The 24241-nt window shown below is 43.7% G+C and overlaps 1 protein-coding gene across 1 annotated transcript; it reads right to left on the reverse strand.

The window, feature by feature from the left end:
* Positions 1-2963: 2963 nt before the first annotated feature.
* On the reverse strand, positions 2964-24241 carry SMARCA5 (SWI/SNF related, matrix associated, actin dependent regulator of chromatin, subfamily a, member 5). The gene is made up of 24 exons (XM_066573697.1): positions 23815-24241; positions 20515-20595; positions 18304-18470; positions 17884-17984; positions 17450-17550; positions 16612-16791; positions 16234-16389; positions 16023-16154; positions 15865-15933; positions 15672-15781; positions 12947-13173; positions 12232-12353; positions 12008-12160; positions 10894-11026; positions 10616-10764; positions 10120-10239; positions 9840-9950; positions 9614-9727; positions 9402-9524; positions 7172-7304; positions 5506-5624; positions 5193-5405; positions 4328-4438; positions 2964-3269 (listed from the first exon to the last, which is right to left on the reverse strand). The coding sequence occupies exons 1-24, from the start codon at positions 23986-23988 to the stop codon at positions 3201-3203; spliced, it is 3168 nt and encodes a 1055-aa protein (XP_066429794.1). The 5' UTR covers positions 23989-24241; the 3' UTR covers positions 2964-3200.

The raw sequence follows: 24241 nt of genomic DNA on the forward strand, positions 1-24241 counted from the left end.
GCACAACTTATTTTTTGAGGCTCGGTCGCCCGACTAGGATTTTAGCCACAGAACACTTCTGGCGGAATTGGATAGAGCTGTCGCCCGTGCTGAGAGCTTTACCATTTCTGCTGATGCGTCTGCAAAGAAATTGGTGGCCATTTTAAGAATCGGGAGTGAATTTAGAATCTGTTCTCTTGGAGTTTTGTTGGATATATGGAGCTCCAGTTACTCCAACCACGCTCCTAGGGTCCTGGCCACGCAAGTGGCTGCTATCCCGGGCTTGAAGGTGCTCAGGAGACCCTCGGTCTCAAATGGGTAGCGCCTCTTAACACCCCTGGTGGAAAAGGATCCCACATCAGGATTTTTCCATTCTTTTTGGATTAGTTTGAATATATTAATATGCACCGGAAACGTATGCCTGCACCTCTCTCCTAATCCACCGAAGATCGCATCTTGGATTGTGTGCGGCTCCCTGGGCTCATCCATCTTGAGGGTGGCCCTCACTGATTTTATGAGCTCCACTAAATCTTCCTGGTGAAACAGGTATTTCTTGTAGTCCTCCTCGTCCGAGGATTCTTCAGGAGCTGGCTTTTCCAGCTCTGAACAGACCGAACTCTTTTCGGAGTCCAAATATCTTTCCTGACTATACGGCCTCTTGTGGAGCCTAAACCTGGATGTCCCTGTCTGCAATGTCAGAGCTGACTGTACTTCCTCCTTAACCAGCTTTCTAACGTCCTCTAGGAAACCACCAGATTCCTCCTTAACTAGCCTGACTACGCAGGCCCTGCATAGAGGCCTATCATACGTTGGCGGTAGCCTTCTTCCGCACTCTGCGCATTTTTTAAGCTTTGTTCTGGGAGAGGCGTCCTTTTTATCCCCCTGGCAGCCACAGAGGTATGCGAATAAGTACGCAATATTCCAGGTCAAAACACGGACATTTACATAATTTTTTTGCCCCACGGGCTACTTACGACCCCCACTGTGGCTGACGACTCAGGAGTACTCCAGCACTGGACATCGCTTAGTAATTGACACTGCAGTCACCCTGGAGCAAATAAGCCAGCTATAGCAATGGCTTACCTTATCCTGTAGTCCTCTCTGATTCCTTTGCCTTTGAATTTGACGCCCTTCGGACCAAGCCTTGCCTCTCCTCACGTCCCGAAACGCTGATGCGATGATGTCACAATATTATAGCAAAGTTGTGGCAGCATGTAATGATGCAAAAAAAAGCTTCTTGATTAAAAGGAGCATATTTTATTGTTTCACAGTTTTAAAAAAGGCGACGTTTCGACCTACAAACAAGGTCTTTTTCAAGCCAACAAACTAGTGAAAACACAGTTCAGACTCCATGTTCTGTAGCGATGATGTCACCACGCCGATCACGTGATGTGGCGACCCGCCCCTCAGTACCGCGCATAAGGGAGCCTGAGAGCGCCGCGCCCGGCCCTATGCCGGCAGACAGACCAAGGGAGCTCGCGCCCACGGACGGAGGAAACAGAGGCCCCCCCACTTTGAACCCCCCCATGGGAGGAATTTGGCCTGGGGGAACCTACCCATGTGGCATCCCAGGAGACGATCCTCAGGAAGGGAGAAAGGCTGAAGACCACTGCCCTCTGATCCGTTGCGGGTTAGTCTTTTTTCTTCATGCTAGTGTCTCCACCAGCACTCTGTGATCCTGCCTCCTGGCAGGACAGGAAGAACACTGAGCAGGTGGGAGAGGGGGGGGGGGGCTTTTAACCTCGGTGTGTTCCTGTCCAACCAGGAGGCGGCTATCAGGTGGTGCTGTCGTGGAGACGACTGGGAAAACACTGGTTTTCTAAGATTTTTCTCTTTAGCTGACGGTGTATTTACATACTAGTGCTATATTTTTAGGCATTACACACATAAAAGGGTATTCCTGACATGCTTTAGCTATCTTATCCACAGGATTGAGACAGAATGAGCAGTAGTTGCACTAAAAGCGGAGTAACATGGATGAAGGTCAGGGGACCACTTTTCTGAAGAAAAAAAAGTCCTAAAAAGGTCAAATCTGACCCATTATGAAGGAAAAAGCCAAAAAAAAGCAGGATCAGGTGCGCTGAGCAGAGGACCAGAAAGTCACTTGACAGTAAAGCATTTCCATGCTATACCGGCACCAACTTCTGGCTGTTCCAAGTATTCTTCAATTATCCCGGCTCTGCTCCTCTGTTCAGTGTGCTGCCCAATCCGGCTTTTCTTGGGATTTCTTCTTCATGTTCTGCACAGCCAAAGGTACAGACCATGACAGGTATTCTTCTCCCTCTAATGCAGAACAAAAGGATTCATCTTGGACCAGGAAGAACGCTACATTAATTTTACACAGAGTATTTTTTCTTTCTTTTTTTTAAACATTGGTATTCCATTGAAGATATCTATGCCATATCCCAGGATGGGTCCAATAAGGTCTGTCATTCCAGAAGGGACAAAAGGAGAAGAGGGGATTGTACATGCATGCAGCTCTCTACATTGTAGCTTATGGGGGTTGCAGCTTCCGTGAATCCTATAAATAGGGAGAACCTTGACTTTGGAGTGCAGAGCAGAGAATCCCCATTCTCTAAATAGTTGAGTTACTCGAGTGAACCAACCCTCATCCATTATAAAGATACGGTATATATTGTCGATACGCTATAGATCTTGGATGAGAATACCTTCAAGTTTTGTTACATTAAAGAACTGCATTCTGATTGAATTGTTTTTCAGTTAGGAAAAGGTTGTGCACCCTTGCTCTAATTGATCAGTTTTCAAGTAGTAATGGAGGCCTTCTAACCTATAAAGTACTACAATCTTATTTTTTTTTTTTAAAAGATGACACTGAAGCAATTGTTTGGTTAATTCATAAACAAGAAAAACATTGTATTTATCTGAGCAATGGCAGGTAAACAAAAGTTTTTACAAAAATAGTTTTTACAGTTAATTACAGACTACTTAATAGCAGCAGAGAAAAAAAAGAAAGCACACATTAACACAATTAACGAAGCCAATTTTATTACTTCAAATGTTAATGGTAAAAAAATGTCCAGCACAGCTGTCTTTATTTAAAAAGGGAGAATTAACTACAATAAGTACTACTAGTTTAATAAACAGATGAACCTGATGTCGTTGAATGACATTATAGCCGATCAGTGTACAGTACATCTTATGAAGACCCGTAAAGCAAAGAACTACTTCTGAAACGTATTGAATACAGAATATATACTTCTTCAAAGCTTAAGCTTCTTTCTCCTTCCTCCTCTGCCATCCGGAGCACCATCCATTTTCCGTTTCTGAGCCTGCAACAAGAAGTTGTTCATAGTTAATAGGATTTAATATGGTTAGTGAATTATAGATCCAGCTGCCTTTAGCTTCATGCGAATATGGTGTAAAACCAGACCGTCATTAGAACAGACCCGCAACTGATGTCCGAGTCGCTGTGTGAACTTTTAAAATCAGACTGCTGCAAAGAAACCTTTCCTCTAGATAGGAGAGTGTCCTTCTCTTCCTGCTGGCCAAACTGGCAGGCAAGCATAGTACTTTTAGACTTTCTATGCTGCGCATAGGCCTGTGTCCACCTAGCATTCAGGTGATAGCGCTCACAAAGCTGACTGGCGGGGTCTCTGCAGCCAGTGCTCCAGCAAGCAGAACATTTGACACATCCCTATGACATGTCAAAAAGGTTAAGAAAGCACAGTTTCACTTTAAATTTCACAATGTTGGCCACTTGCAGCTCTTAGCACCATGGTAAGCATACTGAAAAGGCATTCAGACATAATAATCTTTATCTGTATAGCGCCAACATATTCCGCAGCGCTTGACCTAAAATCTCGTTGTAGTAGCATATGGTATGGGGTCAAAAAGGATAGTTTCTCCTTAGGGAAAGCACCTAAAAGACTTGTGAGGAGACCTATAAGGCCATAATGCTCTTTTAGGATATATGCAAAATAAAAAAGATAGAACAATGCCTCTACAGCACCACCTAGTGGAAAGCAGACTATTGGAAGTCTAGTTCAGATCTTTTCACAGGCCTTGTAACTGGACCAGGAATATAAACCAAAGCCAAAGCCTTATCCAGAAGAAAAAGAAACCAACAAACTGTTTTGGTGTTTTTGCCCATCAGTGTGCAGTAGGTTGCTGGCTTGGCTGGGTGAGAAGCCTATGATGTGCGTCAGGAGAAGTCTCCTCACACCTAGGTGCTGTTCCTAAGGAGAAACTCTACAAGGCTATGCAAATTAAAATAGGAGACTATCACTTCCAGATAAATACATTCAAAACCTACACAGAATGTTTAGATCTAAAACATCTAAAGAACAAGTTCCCACACACCATTATACACACAAAGTTACAAACTTACTGAAGATTGTTTTGGTCCACGTTTCTTTTTCTCTGCTTTTTCCTTTTCCTCTAACTCAAGGTTTTCCCTTTCAATTAAAGTGATCAAAGTATTACATCTTCTTTGAAGTTCCTAGATTTAAAAAAGGCAAAAAAACTGTTTTATGTATTTAAAAACAACTTTGGTTACAGTGTTTAAGATATTTTAGGGAGCGAATTCAGTTCACATCTGCGATAGATCTTTCCGCTGTCCAGCCTAAGAGCCAATACAACAACCACAGAAGTGCCGGACTTAGCACATCACTGAGTCATGAATGGTGCCTGACTGACTAGAATGGGGTTGGTCCAGCATTTTAATGGAAAATAGTGCAATATACTGTGCCATTTTGTCTAGGATTTTGGACCGGATGAGCAAAGATCAATACAGATATGAAGCCCAGCACTTATCTCAAAATACAATCCTTTTATTGTATTCCTGATATTTAAAAAAAAAAAAGGGAGGGGAAAGAAAAGAGGGAATTTTTGCTACCTGATTACATTTAGCACAGATATACTTTCTATTACAATTTAAATATCACATGCCATTTGGATAATTAAACAGAATCCTTCACTTTTAATTTGTTATTCTAATAATGCTCTGTATGTTCAGAGAAACTGTTTTTTTGTTTTTCTTTCCCACATGCTTCCCGGGTTTTGATCCGGATAAGCGGATTTCTTTTCTTCCCCCCCTTTCTGTATCCACCCCAAAATTTATAAATAAAGCATTTATACAAAAAAAAAAAAAAAGTACAAGCTATTTAGCAAATTCCTAATTGGTATTTTAGGATAAATGTAGCATGCACTGGTTCATTAAAGTAGAAGCTTGCCGACTGGCCAAAACTGCTCACCATTGCGGTCCTTGACTTCAGGAACCAATCAAATCTGAACTGAGGAGAGTTCCTAATGCACTGCCTGAGTTCATCGTAAACATTTTCTTTATCGAAACCAAGTTTGTGTAACATGCAGATAAGGAAACGATCTTCCTCTTCTGTGTAGTTTTTTCCTTTGTTGGTGCCATAAGATATCCTCAACTGATGAAAAGGTGCCTTGTATCGGCCAATCTAAAGACAAAAAGGGTCACAACAACATGCAGATCAATACAAGATATACTGTGCAGTGCCGGAAAAACAACATCTAGACAATAAGGAAATGGCCGATTACCTTTGTGTCCAATGCTTTCTTTATGCTTATTCTCCTCTGTATTCTTGCTTCTCCCCTTTCTATCTGAGCCATGATTTTCTCTATGTCTTGGAGCTCATTACATCGTTCCCAAAAAACAGCTGAAAGACAGAATAGAAGCTTTTTTCCTTGCATTTTATCTCTAACAGCCATTATAAACACATTGTCAATCAGTTTTCATGTCTGCTGATCTTGCTAATGTCCACAGGTTCAATTTTTCATATTTCTGCAAGGTGGACAAAAGCGGTTATTAAAAGAGAAAAAAAAACAAAAAAAAAACCACTTTATTAAAACCAGAGAAGAAAAGGTAATTTGTTTATCCGTTTTAAGTTCTCTATTATAGCATTTTTTTTTTATTCTGTTGTCTGTACATGACTTTGTGGGCGGCCATTTTACCAGAGATGCATTTAACAGCATTTAGGGATTTGCTTTACAGCAGTCTCATAGCCCATTCACACAATGAACAGGGACCTATTGACTTGTGTGGGAGACTATTCTAGACATGCTCTATAACCTGCGACGGTCATTTTGCAGGGAGTGGAGTAGATAGTCACAGCTTATACCTATTGTGAATGGTGGATCCTGCGTTATCTACATACAGGTGTTACCTTTCAGTGTAATCCTGCCTGTGATGTTAGGGTGGTTTTACATGGAACGACTATCATTCTAAAACTTGTTCAAATGAGCGAAAGTGAACGGTAATCGTTTATTCTAAACACGTGCCAATAACTGAACGGCAATTTTTTGCTTTTTTCGGACATAAAAAAAAAAAAAAAATCATTGTTGGCTCGTTCACTTATTGTTCAGTTTAAACAGCGCTCAGTCGTTCTCATTTACTCATACAGCGAATGTGAAGGACAATGATTTCTCGTTTGAATGGGCCAACGATGTATCTGCCTGTCTGCAGGACCTAATGAGCGAACTTGGATGTCAGTCGCTCGTTCAAATAAATCAGCTTGTTTAAAAATGCTCATAGTGAGTTGACTGCTGCAAAGCTGTCTCTACAGATCCCATGTGAAAAAAATGCAAGATTTTAGGATTATTTTTGTAAGTTGCAGATTGTGTCAAAAAAAAAATAAAAATTTGTTAAATGTTTAACACAAAAATGTTATATATTTACATGATTTTCTTATTACACATTCGCTTTAAAGATGGTTGAAAGACGAGTTGTCATTCAACTAGAAGTTCTAGTTTAGCATAAAAACTATATTTAAATACCAATACAAATCCTGTACATGGGAATACATCATGTACTCTTCATTACCAGAGAAATGTTTAAAGGGGTTAAAAAAGTGTTCCAAAATGTTTGAAAGGAAGATCGATCACTCAACCTATGACCGAAGGCCCCGTGTCTAGGCAGATATGCAGCGGCCATCATATTGGTGAGGAGTGACAGGATGAGCACTAACGTATTAGAAAGGAGCAGTCTTCATATTAACCGTATTATGAGGACATTCATTTTAGCAGTGTAATGAAAACAACGGATAAGGTAAACATGAAATGTAATTGAATGAAGAAAAAAGGAGCAGCTTAAAATTAAAAAAATATATATATTATAATTTTATATACATACATATATACACGCACACACACACACTAATACATACATACACACATATACACACACACTGGTAGGAGGAATAATCACCTGAATACTCCATAACATCATCTGGAGTCTTGCCTTCGACTTCACGAGCAATATTTTCAATGTCATCTCTTCCCCATTTTTCATTGGCTTTAATAAATTGATTGAAATCCCTCTTGTTCCAATTTGTGAAACCCTGAGAGAAAAAAGACAAATTATGCTTTCTAATATAGATCCCTTTCTTACAAGAATGTTGGGCTGTGGCATGTTTGTTGCTCACATTCTCTTCAATAAAGTGATCCAGTTCAAAAGTCACAGGTAGGAAACTCTTCCTATGAGATGTTATGATTATTCTTATGTATCGCGGAATCAATGTGGGTGCAATTCAAGCCGCCCATAGAGAGACATGGGCGTTCGCAGCTGAATGGCGAATCCTGTGTTAACTACATAGACCTTTTGGTCTGGAAAACAAAAATCACAGCATGCTCAATTTTGTGCAGTTCCCGCACAGACGGCTTCCAATGAAGTCAATGCAAGCCCTCCGATCCATGGCCCGTCCGTAATTGAATTGAGCATGGTCCTCGGCCACGGGCAGTCATATACCAACCCGCCCTAGCACATGAGGCCTTAGTTTATGATGCTGTGGGGACGAGACATGTTCCCTTTAAAGTAATATCTCGCCACAGCGTTCCTAAACCATTAAACAAACAGCAAAAACACTGCAAAAAACACTTGCGAATCCAGACCTAAAAAAGTTCTAATAAAATGTTCCCGTAAGGGCTTAAGTGAAAAGTCATCATTGTAGGACATAGAACTACAATCCGTTTTTACATGCAGTTTTTAATGCACATCAGTAAAACAAACTGCTGTGATCGGCTAGAAAACATCCAAGCAATTCCAAAGAAAAATCCCGGCGCTCACTGCTGCTCTTCCAAATTTTTTATTGCATTTCAGTAATTCTAAACGAGTATAATCAGGACGTATTTCAGCCCGTCCAGCCTACCTCAACCGTCATGTAACATCGCATTCACATTCCAAATAGGCAGCGCTGTCTCAATCTAGTGACATAATACATAGCAACCGTCTGTATAATCTCAATGCTCCCAACGTCGCTTCCTTATAACATCAGTCAATAACAAAGCTCAATAATCGGAATCAATCTTCAAGTATAACCTTATTTGCGACATTGTAGGTGAACCTTAAAAAATAAATTTAAAAAATGTAAAACCTCATACTCCCTATTCAATCCTTTAGATTCCATAGTCTGCAATGTATCCAGTATGCTTCTCAAAGTAAAAAAAGCCTTAATATTCCCTCCCGGTGTGGGTTGTTCAGAATGCTCAGTCACGCAATATTTCAATTGTGACACTTGTCAAAACATACAGTGGCACAACTGAAATATCAAGTTACTCAGCATGTTGAACAACCAGAAGGGGAGGAATTATTAATATACACACACCCCGTATTTTTCGTTCTATTAGACGCACCGGTCTATAGGACGCACCCCTGTTTTAGAGCGGGAAAATAGGGGGAAAAAATTTTTGAACTCACCCAGGGAAAGCGCAGGGTTAGTGCCGAGCGACAGAGCAGAAGCAGCAGCAGAGGTCTGAAAAAACATCTCTCCATGTCACAGCGGCGCTTGTGTGTGGCAGGAGGAAGGTAAGAAGCCGTTTGGTGGAGGCGGGGAGCAAAGTAGTACCCGCCGGTGCTCACCACCAATCAGCGGTACGTATGAGCGGCAGTGGGGAGGAGAGAAAACTTCTGACTGATCGCACATTTGTTCGTGCGATCGCGAGTTTAACGCACGATGCCACTAACTAAATCGTGATTTGCTAAAAATGGCGATCGGAACGAATTTTCGGCACATGCGCTCTGTAAGACGCAGCAACTTGTTTTCCCCGCTTTGCAGGGGAAAACAGTGTGTCTTATAGAGCGAAAAATGCAGTATATAAATTTCTTTTTTCGTAGGGGAACAGGAAAAGGTTATACTTGAGTGATTGACATTCAGTTATTGCGCTGTGTTATTGAGTGAGGTCATAAGCAAGTGATGTTAGGAGAATTGAGATTATATAGATGGTTGCCATGTATTACGACACTGAATAGAGAAATGTTGCCCATTTGGAACGTGAATGCAGTGTTACATAACAGTTGAAGGCTGGACGAGCTGAAAGGCGTCCCGATTATACTAATTTAGACTTACTGAAGTGCAATGAAAGACTTCAAAGAGCAGCAGCGAATGCTGGGATTTCTTTGGAATTCAGTGCACATCAGTGACCGACACTCCCTCACACACCTGCGTTAGCAACTTTTCCTTTTCTTCCAGCTCTTCTTCATTAAGTGATTCTGCTTCATCAATTTTCAGTTGTTCTTCCTTTTGAACCTGGGCTGCATTAGGCAAATCTGGGTTCCGAGGTACCTGAATAAGCAAAAAGCAGTAGAATGATGCAATAGATTTTACTTTAGACAAAAACCATAAAATTGGAGCATCAAGACCTAAAATGGTACCTTATAGCCAATGGTTTTCCTGTAATAGAGAATTTCTTTCTCCAGCAATTCAAACAGTCGAGGAGGGAAGAACTGGAAGTCCTGAACATTGGGTTGCTTGGGGGGACGTGGAGCCTAAAATGAAAACATGAAATGCATAAAATATATTTAGGATTCTTTGTCATAGACTGACTGGAAGGTGGACTTCACAAAGTACAGTCACAAATGAGGAACTACAGACACTTACTTTTGGAATTTTTGGCTCACTGACACGCAGCGCTTCCCTAAAATAGGCATCCACAGCATAGTTGGCTTTTCTTTCACGCTTCGGTGGTTCAATCCACTCCGTAAAAGCAATCTAGGAAATTAAATTTAAACATCCAACAGTACATTCAGCAACCCCATAGTTTTAAGTTAGCAAGACACAGGTAAAGTAGCATTAATTCTTACTAACAACCAACCATTAAGATCAAAATTCTGTTAAGAATTATTAGGTCTCAATCATACAGATGTGGGGACGGGATTACCTTTTGCTTTTCTCGGTAATCTTCACCTTCGAAGTTATATACACTGGATTCTGTATCCATAGTGAAGTTTCTCAGTGAACTTTCACCCATATTTGAAAGTTTCTCTTTAAGTTCTGCAGTCTAGGTTGGGAGAAAAAATAAATAAAAACATACAATGAAAACTAGAGCAAACGCACTAAAGAGGAAGAGACTTCAGATAAGGCCACAAGGGCGGCACTGACACATCTGCAGTGTGGGTAAAAACTACAGCACATGCAAGCAATTTAATAGATTGTTAAATGGATGCACAATTTTGCAGGTAAACTGCAGCTTCACATGCAAAACATTGTAGCCATAGCTTGTCAATGGCAATACGGTTTTGCATATAAAACTTCCTTCAGCTGCAAAATCCCACATCCAATTATTTCAAAACCCACCGCAACCACACTGCAGTGTCATCCTGTTAGGTATTACCCTTAAGGAACGTCTTGATTCATGCAATAAGAAGCACGCTTACCTTTCTTTCACCCCTTTCTAAGATCGCATCGATATCTTCATCAGTGATTTCACTGTCCTTTGAGGCAAACACGTGTGTAGCACCATGTCGAATCATCTGAAGCATCTCATCCTTTCCTAGCTTGTTTAAATTCTGATCCACCAACCTTCCTGTGTTAAATATATAGGGATTAGTCTTATCAGACAAAGCAATTAACTATCTGATAATCTAGCAGTAGGTAAAGCTTCCCAAACAACTGTCATAGCGATGTGGGAAGCATTTACAAAAACAAGACATACCTTGTTGAATGACTATGGAATCCAAGCGCAGCTTCATCTCCGCTCTCTCCACAATACGTTCTTCAACTGTGTTATCCGTTATGTATCTGAAAACTCTCACTGTTTTCGTCTGCCCAATTCTGTGTGCTCGGTCCTAAAACAGTCATGTTAAACACAGTTGTGAAACCATTCTTTATTTGAATTAAAATGCAGTCAAATAAGTTAGATCTTTCTAGTAGAATTACTTATGCTTTTATGTAAACTATAAAAAGAAACACTGTAATTTAGTGGCTTAAAATCATTAAAGTACATTTATCACAAGTATAACGTCAGGTTTGCTGAGAGAATATGGCTAGCTACACACAAGGGGGGCTAAACTCCACACATGCATGCATTTAAAAGGCTTGTCCTACCAAAAGACAAAGCCTCTGGAGAGGCGACAACTAGCTGATCCGTGGAAGTCCAACTGCTTAGACCCCCAATCACGAGAATAGGGGTCCCAAATCAAAGAAGCAGCAGATTAGCATGTGCGCTGCCACTCCATTAATTTTAACGAGGCTGATGGAGACAGCTGAGTGCTTGAACACGGCTACCTCCAGCAGCTTCATTCAAATGCAAGGATGTGTGACCATTGCTCCATACATTCAAGACCCTTGTTCTGGTGATTGGTGGGTGTCCCAGTGGTCGGATCCTTGACAATCAGCTAGTTATATAACTGGTTTTGATAGGACAATCCCTTTAACTCGTATGCATTAGCTATAGCCCTGTGTGAAGTTCCCTTTGATCTCCTCAACCTCTTTCTATGTACTGAGGTGTACATATACATTCACAGCAGTTACTCAGAAGACAAAAAGTGATACCTCAAGAGGGCACCCCCATATTAATACAGAACTATAAAACCACTCTTTTAGCTCATCACCCAGCTATTACCAAACAGTGCAAGGTTTTGTTTTTTTCATTCATAGTATTTCATAAGACCTGGTATGATACTATGTGACCATTAACTCAAGCAGCATATTTAAATACCTGAAGAGATTTTACTTGGCACACAAGAGGTATATTCACTTATGCCAGCGAACTCTTATAGAACACTGAACAAAAAAAAAAGACAAAAGACAAAAAAAACCAAACATACCATGGCCTGAAGATCTACTTGGGGGTTCCAGTCAGAATCATATATGATAACGACATCAGCCGTAGCAAGGTTAATACCAAGTCCACCAGCACGTGTGCTCAACATAAAAATGAATTTTGAACTACCAGGAGCATTATAAGCGAGGATAGATTCCTGCAAGATATACGAGTTAGAGCAAGGTTCTAACACAATTAGAACATAAGCCAAGACAGACAAATCCCTACTTGTCTTTCATCGTGCGGCGTTTGTCCATCCAGGCGGCAATATTCATAGCCTCTCCACATGCAATAATCTTCCAAGATATCCAAGACTCTTGTCATCTGGCTGAATATTAGCACACGGGAACCTATTTTTTTTAAAAAGAATATACAATACTTGTTACAATGTTGGACTTTCATTACATATTATAAAGATGGAGTGACTATACACAAACATTTAAAGGGGTATTCCCATCAAACTTTTATAGCATACCCTGTGGATATACCATAATAAAAAATTGTGATAGATGCAGGTCCCACCTCTGGGACCTGCAACAGTTATCTAATGTTGGCTCCCAGGACACAGCTGAGTATGCTATAACGGTGAGGGATTTATAGGAATGGGATACGACAGCAAGTTACACCGCTTCAGCAACTCTAGTTAGAGAAATACCGTAGCGTGTTGTGCCATTTCCATAGGGTCACAAGAAATCCATAGTTTTGGGCTCGCTTATGGTCTACGGCAACTTGCATGCACAATGTGACCGAATTGACAAATGCTGCAGGGTTACACTATGAAGCAGGCATCCAAGCCTAAAGAGGGTATGGTGGAATTTAATCCATTGGAGAAAATCTGGTCTAGCTGAAGGGGTGGTCTTCTAGAGGCATTTTTACTGTTATACAGTGAAACCCATCAGTGAACTCTAGTACAATTCAGCATTGTTACAATAAGTTCAGTTACCTTGCTCTCTTAGCTTGGGGAGAAGCTTGTCGAGCACAACCATTTTACCACTGTTTGTAACCAAGTGCATATCTGTGGTGTAAGGAGGGCCAGGCTCGGCACCATCAAAGAGGTAAGGATGATTGCAGCACTTTCTCAACTGCATCAGGATGTTCAATAGCCTCATTTTATCAGTTTTCCCTGAGGAGTTCAAAATGTCAATGTCCTTCATTAAAATCTTTGTATACCTAGAAAAGATGAAGACAAAACAGAAAAACTATGGAATATTTTTGGGGTTACGATTAAAGATATGAGAATGATATTTATACAGCATTTTATCAAGCATTACAATTAGGCAAGTAACATGACAAGTAATCAAAAACAGACAAGGAGAGGGATCCCTGTCTGTAAGAGCTTACTCCAAATTAAATGGGAGATGTGAGAATGGGTACAAGGTGCCAAATTTTGGCTAGGGAACCAGCCCCTTGTGTTGGCAAAGTTAAAGTGCTTGTACCAGAATTACAAGTTATCCCCCATTCACAGGATAGTGGATAACTTGCTGATCTGTGGGTGGTCTCAGCAGACGGAGACCATCACCGATCTCAAGAATGGGTCCCTCTTTGCCTGTCAGTGAGGGATTGCTTCTTCCTTCGACAGGGACGTCAAGAAGAATTTAGGGCTGGCCAAGCATGCGTGGTTAGAGCTCCACTGATTTTAATGGAGCTGATGAAGATACTTGAGTGCTTGTCGCTGGGCTATCTCTAGAGTCGCGTTGAAAATGAACAGAGCGCTTGTGAGAGACAGCGATCTAGTCAAATCTCCTCCTCACTGTATAGGGGAAGGGGTGGGCAGTAGGCCCACATTGAGGATGGGGGAAAACAGGACTCCCTGAGATCAAGCAGGGGGGGGGGGGGGGGGGGGGTTGGGGGAGAACGACCGGAATCCCCATTGAGGAAAAAGGGTCCCAACAAACAGCCTAAGGCACCAGAAATATATGGGACCCGGATGCACCAGTCAACAATTCTATCAAGCTAGGACAGTTCTTGAGAAAGAAAAGTGATGGTATGGGAGAACGATCTCCCGTATTTAGGAGACTGACTAAGTCCTGTATGTCCAAAATAAGCATACTATATGAGAAAGAAAGCTTGTGGGAAGAAAAAAAAAAAAAAAAATCTAGCAAGCAACACTAGTGAGGGAGCAATTTGTGCTTACAAGAGGAAAACCCGACTCGGATTCCAGTCATGCACCAAGTACAGAAATGTTTTGGAGTAGTGCCTGTATACCGCAGGGCAAGTGCTTCCGGCGGCATCTCTGTCTGCGACTATCAAACCCACCAGAGTAAATGTCAGACACAGCATCCTACAGCGAATCCGGCGCTGGGCCCAGCAAGTGGTAATGGAGAGAAGGACACAGCAGTGTCTCTGTAACTCCACCACCCATCATAGGGAAAGGTGCAAACGCAGTACCGCACTACCACAAATTATTCCGAGGTTTTTGCGAATTTGGGAAAGTTGCAGGCGTCAGTACTCCTGGAATGCAATGGGCAAGTCTTACCCTGGGGAGAACCACCTTATGGCCTTTTTAAATGGGCCGACAGTCAGGTAAACAACTGCATGAGTGCTGACGTCACCGCTAAGGTAGTTAGCGCTCATGCAGAGCGTTTACACTGACAGACTTCACCGCTGGATCGCAGGCCTCTCTCGGCACTTCACCTTCTATGTGAAGCGCTGAGCAGGGAGAGTTTACATAGAACGACAAACCCGCAATCCAGTGATAGTTTTTATACTGATTGAAAGTCAAGAGATCGAAACCGGTGAATGAAAAGTGAGCGATTTACACTGCATGATCACTAAAATTCTTTCAAGTGAATTTTGAGCGATAATTGTCCCGTGTAAATGGCCTATAAGTGATCATGGTATCTTCCCTGCTGACTGTAGGTACTACGACACTAGATCCCCCAGACTGTACTCGCAGTTCCGTTGCTCTGTAGAACAGATTCTCCACCTAGGAAAGGAGATATGTAGCAGATGGATATTCACCTAACTCCATCACTGGGAAAATCTACCCAGTAGCCAAAGCGGGTTGGGTGTAAAGTGTGCTAATGTTTGTAGGGAGGTGATTACAGGTAACATACACCTGTCGGATCCACCAAAGAGTCTTGGCACCTAGTCTTCGTCCTATTCTCTCTGGATCCCCAAGGAGCACTAGCAGGGTCATTTCAGCGACAAGCACTCAGTGTTGAAAGATTGCCTGAATTGAGATGGGTAGATTGAACAAGCTTATGTCACCCCATGGCTGGGGGGTACAGAGTAGTTAGACACGCTATTACTTCCTCCTCCAAGAAGACAAAGTGGACCAGTGCAGCACTGTTTACCCTCCCCACTCGGGAACAATCAGGGAAGTTAGCTCAACCCCAATTAGCAGCTAGAAGGTGTGTGTGTGTGTGGGGGGGGGGGGGGGGGGTAGGAGCAGGGAATACCTGCACAGCAAGAAGGTCTGCCTCCTATGGACACCGAGCTAAAACAGATTTAAACATGTGCATTGAGGAGGAGTAAAGCTGGTAGGAGGGACAAAGCTGATAGGAGGGACCAACTCGTTGTGCTTCGCATCCACCTCCTAGTGGCAGGAGCTATACGTAATGGCTTGCTGTATCCCCTAGGAACACAGGCAAGAAATAAAGATTTCTTTGGGCTGGGGTACAGGTATGCTGTAATTTTTTTTTCTCTAAATAAAGAAACATACTTACCATTCTCTCTGCATCTTACTGAGACCAACATAGATTTTAGCTTCTTTCTTTGGAGGAAGACTTTTTTCCACATCAGCTTTTATACGTCGTAGGAGGAAAGGCCTCAACACCTACAAACAGTTTACCATATCAAACAATGTCCTACAATTGCTTTGTTTCACATCTATAAACAAGTGCAGTGACCAGTACTTGCCATATGAAGACGCTCCACCAGTTTTTGATCCCCGAGACAGTTGTTCGTATCAAACCAAGAGTCAAAATCCTATAGCCAAAAAACGTAAAATGAGTAAGAAACAGTCTTTTACACTAGCTACTCCACACAGGCATCCAATAACGTGTGACAATGCTTACATCTGCAGAGTTAAATACATCTGGAAGAAGAAAATTCAGAAGTGCCCAAAGTTCATGTAAATTATTCTGAAGGGGAGTTCCTGTTAGGAGGAGACGATTTGTAGTCTTAAATTCTCTCACAATTTCCGACAGCTGTAAAGAAAAAAAAAAAAATAAATGGATGATTTAAACACACCTAAAAGTTAGATATATTACATAAAAGTTTACAAACCTTTGATTTTTCATTCTTGATTCTGTGAGCTTCATCAATAACCAAGTATCGCCAGTTAAACTTCTTGAACACAGACTTCTCCTTAATGAGCATTTCATATGATGTAACGCAAACATCCCATTCCCCTGGCAAAAGGACATCACGAACAAAGGCAGCCTAAAAATAAAATTAAAAAGTCCAATAGCACACAAAGTAACACATACATGAGTTTTGTGGTACAAAAAATATTTTCATTCTACAATACCAAAAACAATTCCCTAATCCGGGCAAGACCAGCCCACCTCTGCCACGGTACGCACACGCTGCACTTAGTTAGGCATTTTCCTTTTTTGCACATATAACCACAATTCATTGAGACAAATTAGATGGCAGACTTACTCTTTGATCCTTGTCACCAATAAGGCAGACTGCACGTAGGGAGGGCACCCATCTTTTGAATTCAGCCATCCAATTGTGCAAGGTAGACTTAGGAACCAAAACCATATGTGGTCCAGGAATGTTCCTGTAGTGTTTCATATACCCAAGGAGACTAATTGTCTGTAAAGTTTTGCCCAGGCCCTAAGGAAACAAAAAAATAAGATTCATACACAAACTTCAAACACATGGATTATTTGAGTTTTAACAGTTCTCATAGTATAAAAAAAATTAAGCTATGACTAACACCACAGTACTCTCCTCTTCTACATTCCCCACGGATTCAATATCTGTTTGGCAGCAGCAACTTTTTTTTTTTACCCCCTTCTTTTACTGAGACACAATGCAGGGTGTATATTATATAAAAAGTAACTAAAAATCCAGTTCAAGATTTTCTCTCTTAGGGGGCATTTAGACTGAAAAATGATTGCTCAAATATGAGCCGATAGCTCAGAGAAACAGCAGGAGTGCCGACAGCTTCTTCGTTCTCGGAGCTTTCAGCTGGTATCCCGCTGGTAAGTCCCAGCAGGATACCAGCTGAAAGAATGCCATTAGCATCGCCCACTGAGAAAATCAGTGTGCGACGCTGATTAGAGTCATCAGTGATTTCTAGCAAGCAAACAAAAAATTTTTTTTAAAAATGTGATTTTACATTTTGGGCAAAATCACCCAGCCCTTTACCCCACTAGCACTTAAAACTAAAAGGAGCCATTAGCCCCATAAATTATGGTGGGAAGCACCAATTTTTAAACACAAAGACAAGAACAAGGCAAAAAAAAATACAATATAAATGTCCACATACCATTTCATCAGCCAGTATACCATTAATGCCATTCTCGTATAGCGATATGAGCCAGTTCAAGCCTCTGACTTGATAATCCCTTAACGTGCCACCTTTCACATCTGTGAAGACAGAAGATCTAGCTGTGATACCGTACATTACATAGCATTCCTGGTTAGAAGGCTGGTCCTTTCAAATACAAATAAAGAAAAAATTAACCTTAGTGATTCAAGATATGCGAGCTCCAACAACTAAAGGCTTTAGTCTAAAAGCCAAAATATTCAAAATAGGAAAGTGGAAGCAGAAGAGTCTGTACTGACAAAACCCCTAAGGGTGCATTTATATCTCTTAAATAAGACTTTTGTTTTAGATTTGCCACGAAACTGACAGATTCATCCATTGTATTAAATTACACCAAGTGTGAATCTAGCCCAACAGAACATCAATGTCCTTACATGAAGGGGACTCTTCAAATCTGGTGCAAACATTAGTAGTCTTGGAACTTTCAGTTAGAAGTTCTTCATCCTCTTCCTGCTCCGTTCTCCGATGGCGGTTACTAGAACAAAGTTATGCAGAGATTACAAGACAAGCAAAGCTCTTGGGAGTTGGAAATTCCATTGCATTCATACAAACAAATGTAAGTAGAATATATTTGAGCGGACACATTGTAATGAAATAGGTCTGCCACATTGAGCAGCATGCAGTATGTAAGCACCTCCATGATTACAGCCATGCTATAGGTCACAGAGGTAATCCTCTATAGGCGTTCACACAGTTTAGTCCTTTCAGGATCCACGTAGAATACGTTTACTGTGGGAAAAGATACATTTGACCAAGTCTTGTGAAGATTAACAGAAATGCTTAGTACAACGTACTCTCCTGCGGATATCAGATTCTGCTTCTCGTCTTTCTTTATCCTAGGACGACCGGGCTTCATTTTTAACGGGGATGTTGGCGTTTTTTGTGCCGCTGGTTGAATGAAATGTGCGAACAATTCTGTTTGCTTGAGGAGGTACTCAAATCTATTGGAGCGGTCTTCTTTCTGTGTAAGCAACAACACATTAAGACAATACTTGCAGGTTAATAGTGCAGCTTTTTTTCCCCAAGACTGCAGCGATTTAGTAAAACGACCTTTTGCAATATAAGATCAGGATTGAAGGAGTTCTTCCACCAGATATTAACGGTATACCAATAAAATGCCATAAATATGGCAATATGAGGGGCAACTGTCGTCTCCCCTATGATTGCAGAATCTAAGACGCCTGTTCCCATGCCCAGTGAATTGTTGGCTACCCATGTCCAATCCCTGTTCGCTTCCAATGGATTTCCAAACCTTCAATGACCAAATAGATGTTATATTGAAGCTACAGTGTCACAAGGTGCAAGTTTTAAGATTCTTCTGCTCATTTTTCAGGACATTATACATAGGGAAAAGAATGAACAACACGTGGCTAGGGGCCAATTCACAAAGCTGTATTTTAAGGCCATGTGATCTAAGCATTTCCTGTAGAATACAGTCTATGAGGCTATTCACATGAATGATTTTTCACACCGATAATAGCACATGCTGCATTTTTTCCAGTTTTCAAGGACGAGAATAAAGGCCCATTTAGACAGCGATTATCGCTCAAAAGCCGTCTTTTGAGTGGCAATCGTGTGTAACTTCACTGAAATTGTGCAGTTTTCGTTAAGCCATCGCTCATCATTGTCTTTCAGCGTGCTAAAAGAATGTAGAGCCTCACCAGGAATTCACAGCGGGGTACAGCTGATACTATTGTTTCACCTGTATCCCGCTCCCTGATGACAGCTGGGTATGAGGAACAGAGCGGTCCAGCTGCGTTCTCCATACCCCGCACAGAGCGCTTGGCTATATAACAGCCGGGCGCTCCGTGCAGAAAACAGCTGGCTGAAGACAAGCGGGGACACCCTGCTTGTCTTCTGCATCCTCAACTCAGGGCGCTCAACTGTTTACCACCTGGGCACTCAGAGCGGAGAACAGCTGGATGCAGAAGACAAGCAGAGACACCCCGCTTGCCTTCTGCTTCCTCCACTTGCAGCACAAGGTAATCGCTCATCTTGAACGATCATCTTGCGCTATAAATGACACGATTATCGCTCAAAAGACATCTTTTGAGCAATAATCGTTGTGTCTAAATGGGCCTTAAGACATGCAGTGTGCAAGGTCTGTGGAGATCAGACGGGTGCAGTTCGCGTACAGCCATGCAAATTCGGTCTGTTCAGTTGAAAACTATTGATGGCCTATCCTTAGTATAGGGCCATCAAATTGGCCCACAATACCAAGCTTGACCATAGCAGTAAGAACAGAGCTGTCTGCTTCCTGCAGAAATCAGTTCAGTTCATGATCACAAAGGCCCAGCTTACAGCTGGTCGATGTGGGTGCCAAGCAGCAGACGCTCAGCGATCTACCAAGGCTAAGTCATAAATAGTTTACAATCCCTTTAAGTGTTTTTTGGGGGGGGGGGGGGGTTTCTTCCCACTTTACATATTGCATTTCCCACTGGACTGTTGCTTTAAGATTACACACAGGTGCAATTTTAAGGCCCTTTGACATAGTCTGATTTGCTGCCCTTTTAACAAGGGTTGATTAACACATTATGTCAACTGGCGCTCATTACTGCCATTATCATGAGGCAGATGTTTGACAGCATAGGGATGAACGATCATTGAAATGATGACTTGTTCCCATACAGATTGGATTTAATGGCAGCACATCCCTGTTTATATGGTGGGATGTGCCGTTTATGAGAAAGGATTTTTATGCCCACAGATCAGCTGAAACAAACATGTACTCGTTGGCTGTTCATGGGTATCATCATATTGGTTGGCGATTGGTAAAGGAACAACTGACAGTCTTCTACCATTGCCTGCCGCAGCCGCTTCTGGTTAAAAAAAAAAAAAGAAAAACACTACCACAGGACAAACCTCCAGAACTACCAGGATCCATCTGAGCTGGGACTACTAGAATATAAAGCCATCCAGACTGCAATATAGCTCAAAAATTCTTCAAAACATTTTTCAAACCAGTTTCAAAAAAACAAACAAAAAAAAAAAGAAAATAAACGTACCCTCTTTTCTTCATAGCCAGTCTCCACTTCATTGCTTTCCTTTCCTTTACTAGGGGAGTCATTGTCTTCTTTCTCAGGCTCCTGTTGAGGAAGAAAGATCGATTGACAATGTGTGAAATTATTATCCAAAAGAGAAACAAAAAAAAAAAGCAACAAAGAGGCCGATTGTACAAGACCGAACCGAAGTCCCTGCAAATTATAGTGTAACCACACAAAGCAGCAACGTAAACAGGTTTATAAAGATGTGTAACACCAGGCGAGGCACAAGCTCCTGTCTGAGGGTGTTTTACACGGAACCATTATCGTACGGATTCCCAGGACCCATCGAGAATCGGAATAGTCATCGCTTCGTGTAAATGGCTGCGGCGACCAAACCAGAAATTGTTCACTTCTCCTTCGTCAGGATTCTGCAAGGAGAGAACTAAACGAGGCATCACTCCGTGTAAGCAGGCAGCCGCTCGTACGTACATGGAGGGTGGGCAGGAGCAATCGCCAGCCCGCTTCACCTCCATTCAGCCAAGAGATGCTCGTTCCGGTGTAGGGCATCTGCTGCCCGTGTGCAGGTGGCCAAAGTCAAAGTCTGTAGCAGTGTTTAGCCTTTGGATATAAACAGAAACATTCCCACTTAGGCCCCCTGCACACGAGAGAAAATTCCGCGGCGGGATTTCCGCTGCTGGAAGCCGGCATAGGATTGCGTTAACAAACGCAACCCTATGCAGACAGCCGCGATTTGGCCGCGGGAAACATCGCGCGGCAAGCAAACCGCGGCATGCGCTACGAGCCCCGACAGAAATGTCACTCACCCGCCGCCGGCTCCGGTCTGCGCATGCGCCGGCGGCACATCAAACAGCCGGAGCCGGTGAGTACGCGCTGGTCCCTGCAGGCGCTCGGGTCCCGCGGCGAGAATTCTCGCTGTCGGATCCGACCTGCTTGTCTGCAGGCGGCCTTACTGACACCAAGCAGGTCCTGAAAATGGTTGAAAGGGTTAAACCCCCCCCAATACTCTTCACAATTCTGTGCGCTTGAAACCCCCGAATCCTTCAGACCGGCTGCACACGGCTGTGACGGGCTCCGCCGCGGAATTCCACGGCGGAGCCCGTCACGACGCCCCCCCAGAGAGCCAATACTTACCTGCGGATCCGGCATCCTGGGTCCCACATGACGGTTCGGCGTGACGCGCCGCTGCGTCATGTGACACGCCGGCCAGGTCACGACATGCCCACAGCATCACATGACGCGGCCGGCCATGTCATATGACGTGGCGGTATGCAGAGAGGCAATTTCACGCTATCTTCCGCTGTGCCACAGCGGAAGATAGCGTGAACGGACGGCTTCCCTTGACTGCAAATAGAGCATGCCGGGGTGAGGACTGGAGATTTTACGGTGCGGAATTCCGCAGCGTAAGCCCTGAGCTATTAGGTTCAATAGAACCTAATAGCTGCGGGCAACGCAGCGGATTTCCGGAAATCCGTCCGTGGGAAGGAGGCCTTAGGCTGGGTTCCCACACGGCGTATTCCTGGCGGAAATCTTGCAATTCTTCCGCAGCGAAAAACCACGAGATTTCCACCGGGAAAGCGCTACTTCAAAACCCGCAGCACTTAGCCGCAGGTTTTGGAGAGGCTTGGCCGCATGCTTTTCCGTTGCGGCTGGCGCTCCCATAGAGAGCGCTGCTGCAACAGAAAAGAAAAAAAAAAAAGAATGGACATGTTGCGGCCGGGGAATCCGCTCTGCAGTGCCAGCTTTGCCGCGATGGCTTCGCCGTCCCATGTGGACGAGATTTCTGAGAAATCTTGTCCACATGGCTGGCTAAACCCGGGATTAGCGGCCGCGGGCGGATTTGCCATGGGATGGAATTTCTGCAGCAAATCCGCCCTGTGTGAGCCCAGTCTTAAGGCCTCATGCCCACGGCCGGGTCGGAACTCGCAGTGGGCTTAGACCCGGCGCCCTCCCGAGACACATACTCACCTCTCTGAAACCGTTGCGAGTGTTTCGGCTGGCGAGTTGGCGCACATGTGCATGGCGTATTCTCGCGGTACTTCTCGTTAGCACTGTGGAAGTATCAGGGGACAGGCGGCTTCTACCGACTGCAACGGAAGCCGTCCGAGCAATTTTCTGCACAAAATAGAACACACGGACCTCGAATTCCGCAGCGATAATCTGTCCACGGGCATTCGGCCTAAGGGCTCATGCCCACAAGCGATGCAGAGTACGCCCGCGAATTTATGCCATTGGGAGTACCGCGATTCAAAACAAAAAAGTGCCAGCGAGTGATCGTGTTTTTCCATAGTCTCCATTCCTTGATATCAATAGAGCCCTCCCGCAGCGTAAATCCGCGGCAAAATAGAACGTGCCACGTTTTTCCCACTCTACTTTCACACAGTGTCGATTTTGATGTCAGACCGCGACAAACTGCACGCGTATTACGGTACCTTTACAGAGGAAGACTACGGGGCGCACCAGCAACTGACCGCCGTCCCACAAACTACCTGACTGCCGCTCCCGTGCTTTAGGGTACATTCACACAGGTTAGCGCGGTTGTGGAAGCGCACAACCCGTGATATTCCGCGCCCACTGAAAAAAAATATATAACCTTCACAAGTCCACTCACACGAACGGATTGCAATTTGTGCGAGCGGATCTAAAAATCGCAGCAGGTTCTATTCCTGCGCGCTCCCTACACGGACGGCTTCCATTGAAGCCAATGCACTGCGATCACAGCGCTCCCTGCAGGTTCACCTCCTACAAAGGGGCTCATTCACAACCACGATGACATGACATGGCGATGTCGCTCTCCGGTCCGCACCGTACAGATCCGGCGATTCCCATCCACTTGAACCATCACTTATTTGCTGCAGAATCGCCATAAAATCTCATCCGTGCTGAAAAATACTGCCCATTTTTATAGCCGATTCCACTCGGGAAGATTCGCAGAGACGAGCGGAATAAATTCAGAGGTGTGACTGTATCTTATGGACCTTCTCATACGGGATCCTTCGGATAGGCAGATACCGGACGCAGCGTACCGGCCCCCACAACAAAGCAGGAGGCGCTGCGGGAAGGACCCAACTGACTCATCCAACAAAGACTTCCAGGAAGAGCAACAGAGCGGCGCTCACATCCCATTGTCCCTCCGCCGGCACAGGCAGCACATTACAGTAATGGTGCCGGCGGGGATTAGATGGAATATTCTCCAATGGCCCCCATCTATAGGCGCGGGTATTGGGGCTGCTGGCCCTTTAAGACACATGCCGGCAGGACGTATAGATGGAGGGGGTGCCGGCTACATTCCCGTCTGCTCACCTCCGCAGCCTCCTCCTTCACGCCGGCTTCCTCTACAACCGGCGGCTGCTTGTTCTCGCCCGCCGCCGCTTCCTCCTCCTTCTCTTCCTCCACCACCGGCATCTTCTCCTCTTCTGCCTCCTCCTTCACGTCGCCGGCCGCTTCTTTCCGCTGCTCTGCGCTTTCCTCGGACATGTCTCCTCCGTGCACACCGACAATAGAGAGAAGCCGGCTCAGCAGGGGGCGGCGCTGCTACACGAGGCTGGCGGGAGGAAACACTCGGAGCGCCGCTGTTGCTGCTCTGCCGGCTTTTTTTTCCCCCTATCCCTTCAATCAAGCCCTTCTAAAGTGGGCGGAGCTTTGTGTGACGTCTCGCGAGATCTCCCTGCCAAGTTCAGTGGCGCAGTTAATTCCTGTATTAGCCCAGTGTGTATCTGTAGCATGAGCC

This window comes from Eleutherodactylus coqui, chromosome 7, assembly GCF_035609145.1.
Source record: "Eleutherodactylus coqui strain aEleCoq1 chromosome 7, aEleCoq1.hap1, whole genome shotgun sequence".
In the NCBI taxonomy this organism is placed as follows: Eukaryota; Metazoa; Chordata; class Amphibia; order Anura; family Eleutherodactylidae; genus Eleutherodactylus; species Eleutherodactylus coqui.

Coding starts and splice junctions, on each gene's coding strand:
- SMARCA5 (XM_066573697.1), bottom strand. CDS start 23,988: ATGTCCGAGGAAAGCGCAGAGCAGCGGAAAGAAGCGGCCGGCGACGTG. Junction 17,985..18,303: donor AATCTGATATCCGCAGGAGA/GTACGTTGTACT, acceptor ACTTTGTTCTAG/TAACCGCCATCGGAGAACGG. Junction 16,155..16,233: donor TCAAGAATGAAAAATCAAAG/GTTTGTAAACTT, acceptor TTTTCTTTACAG/CTGTCGGAAATTGTGAGAGA.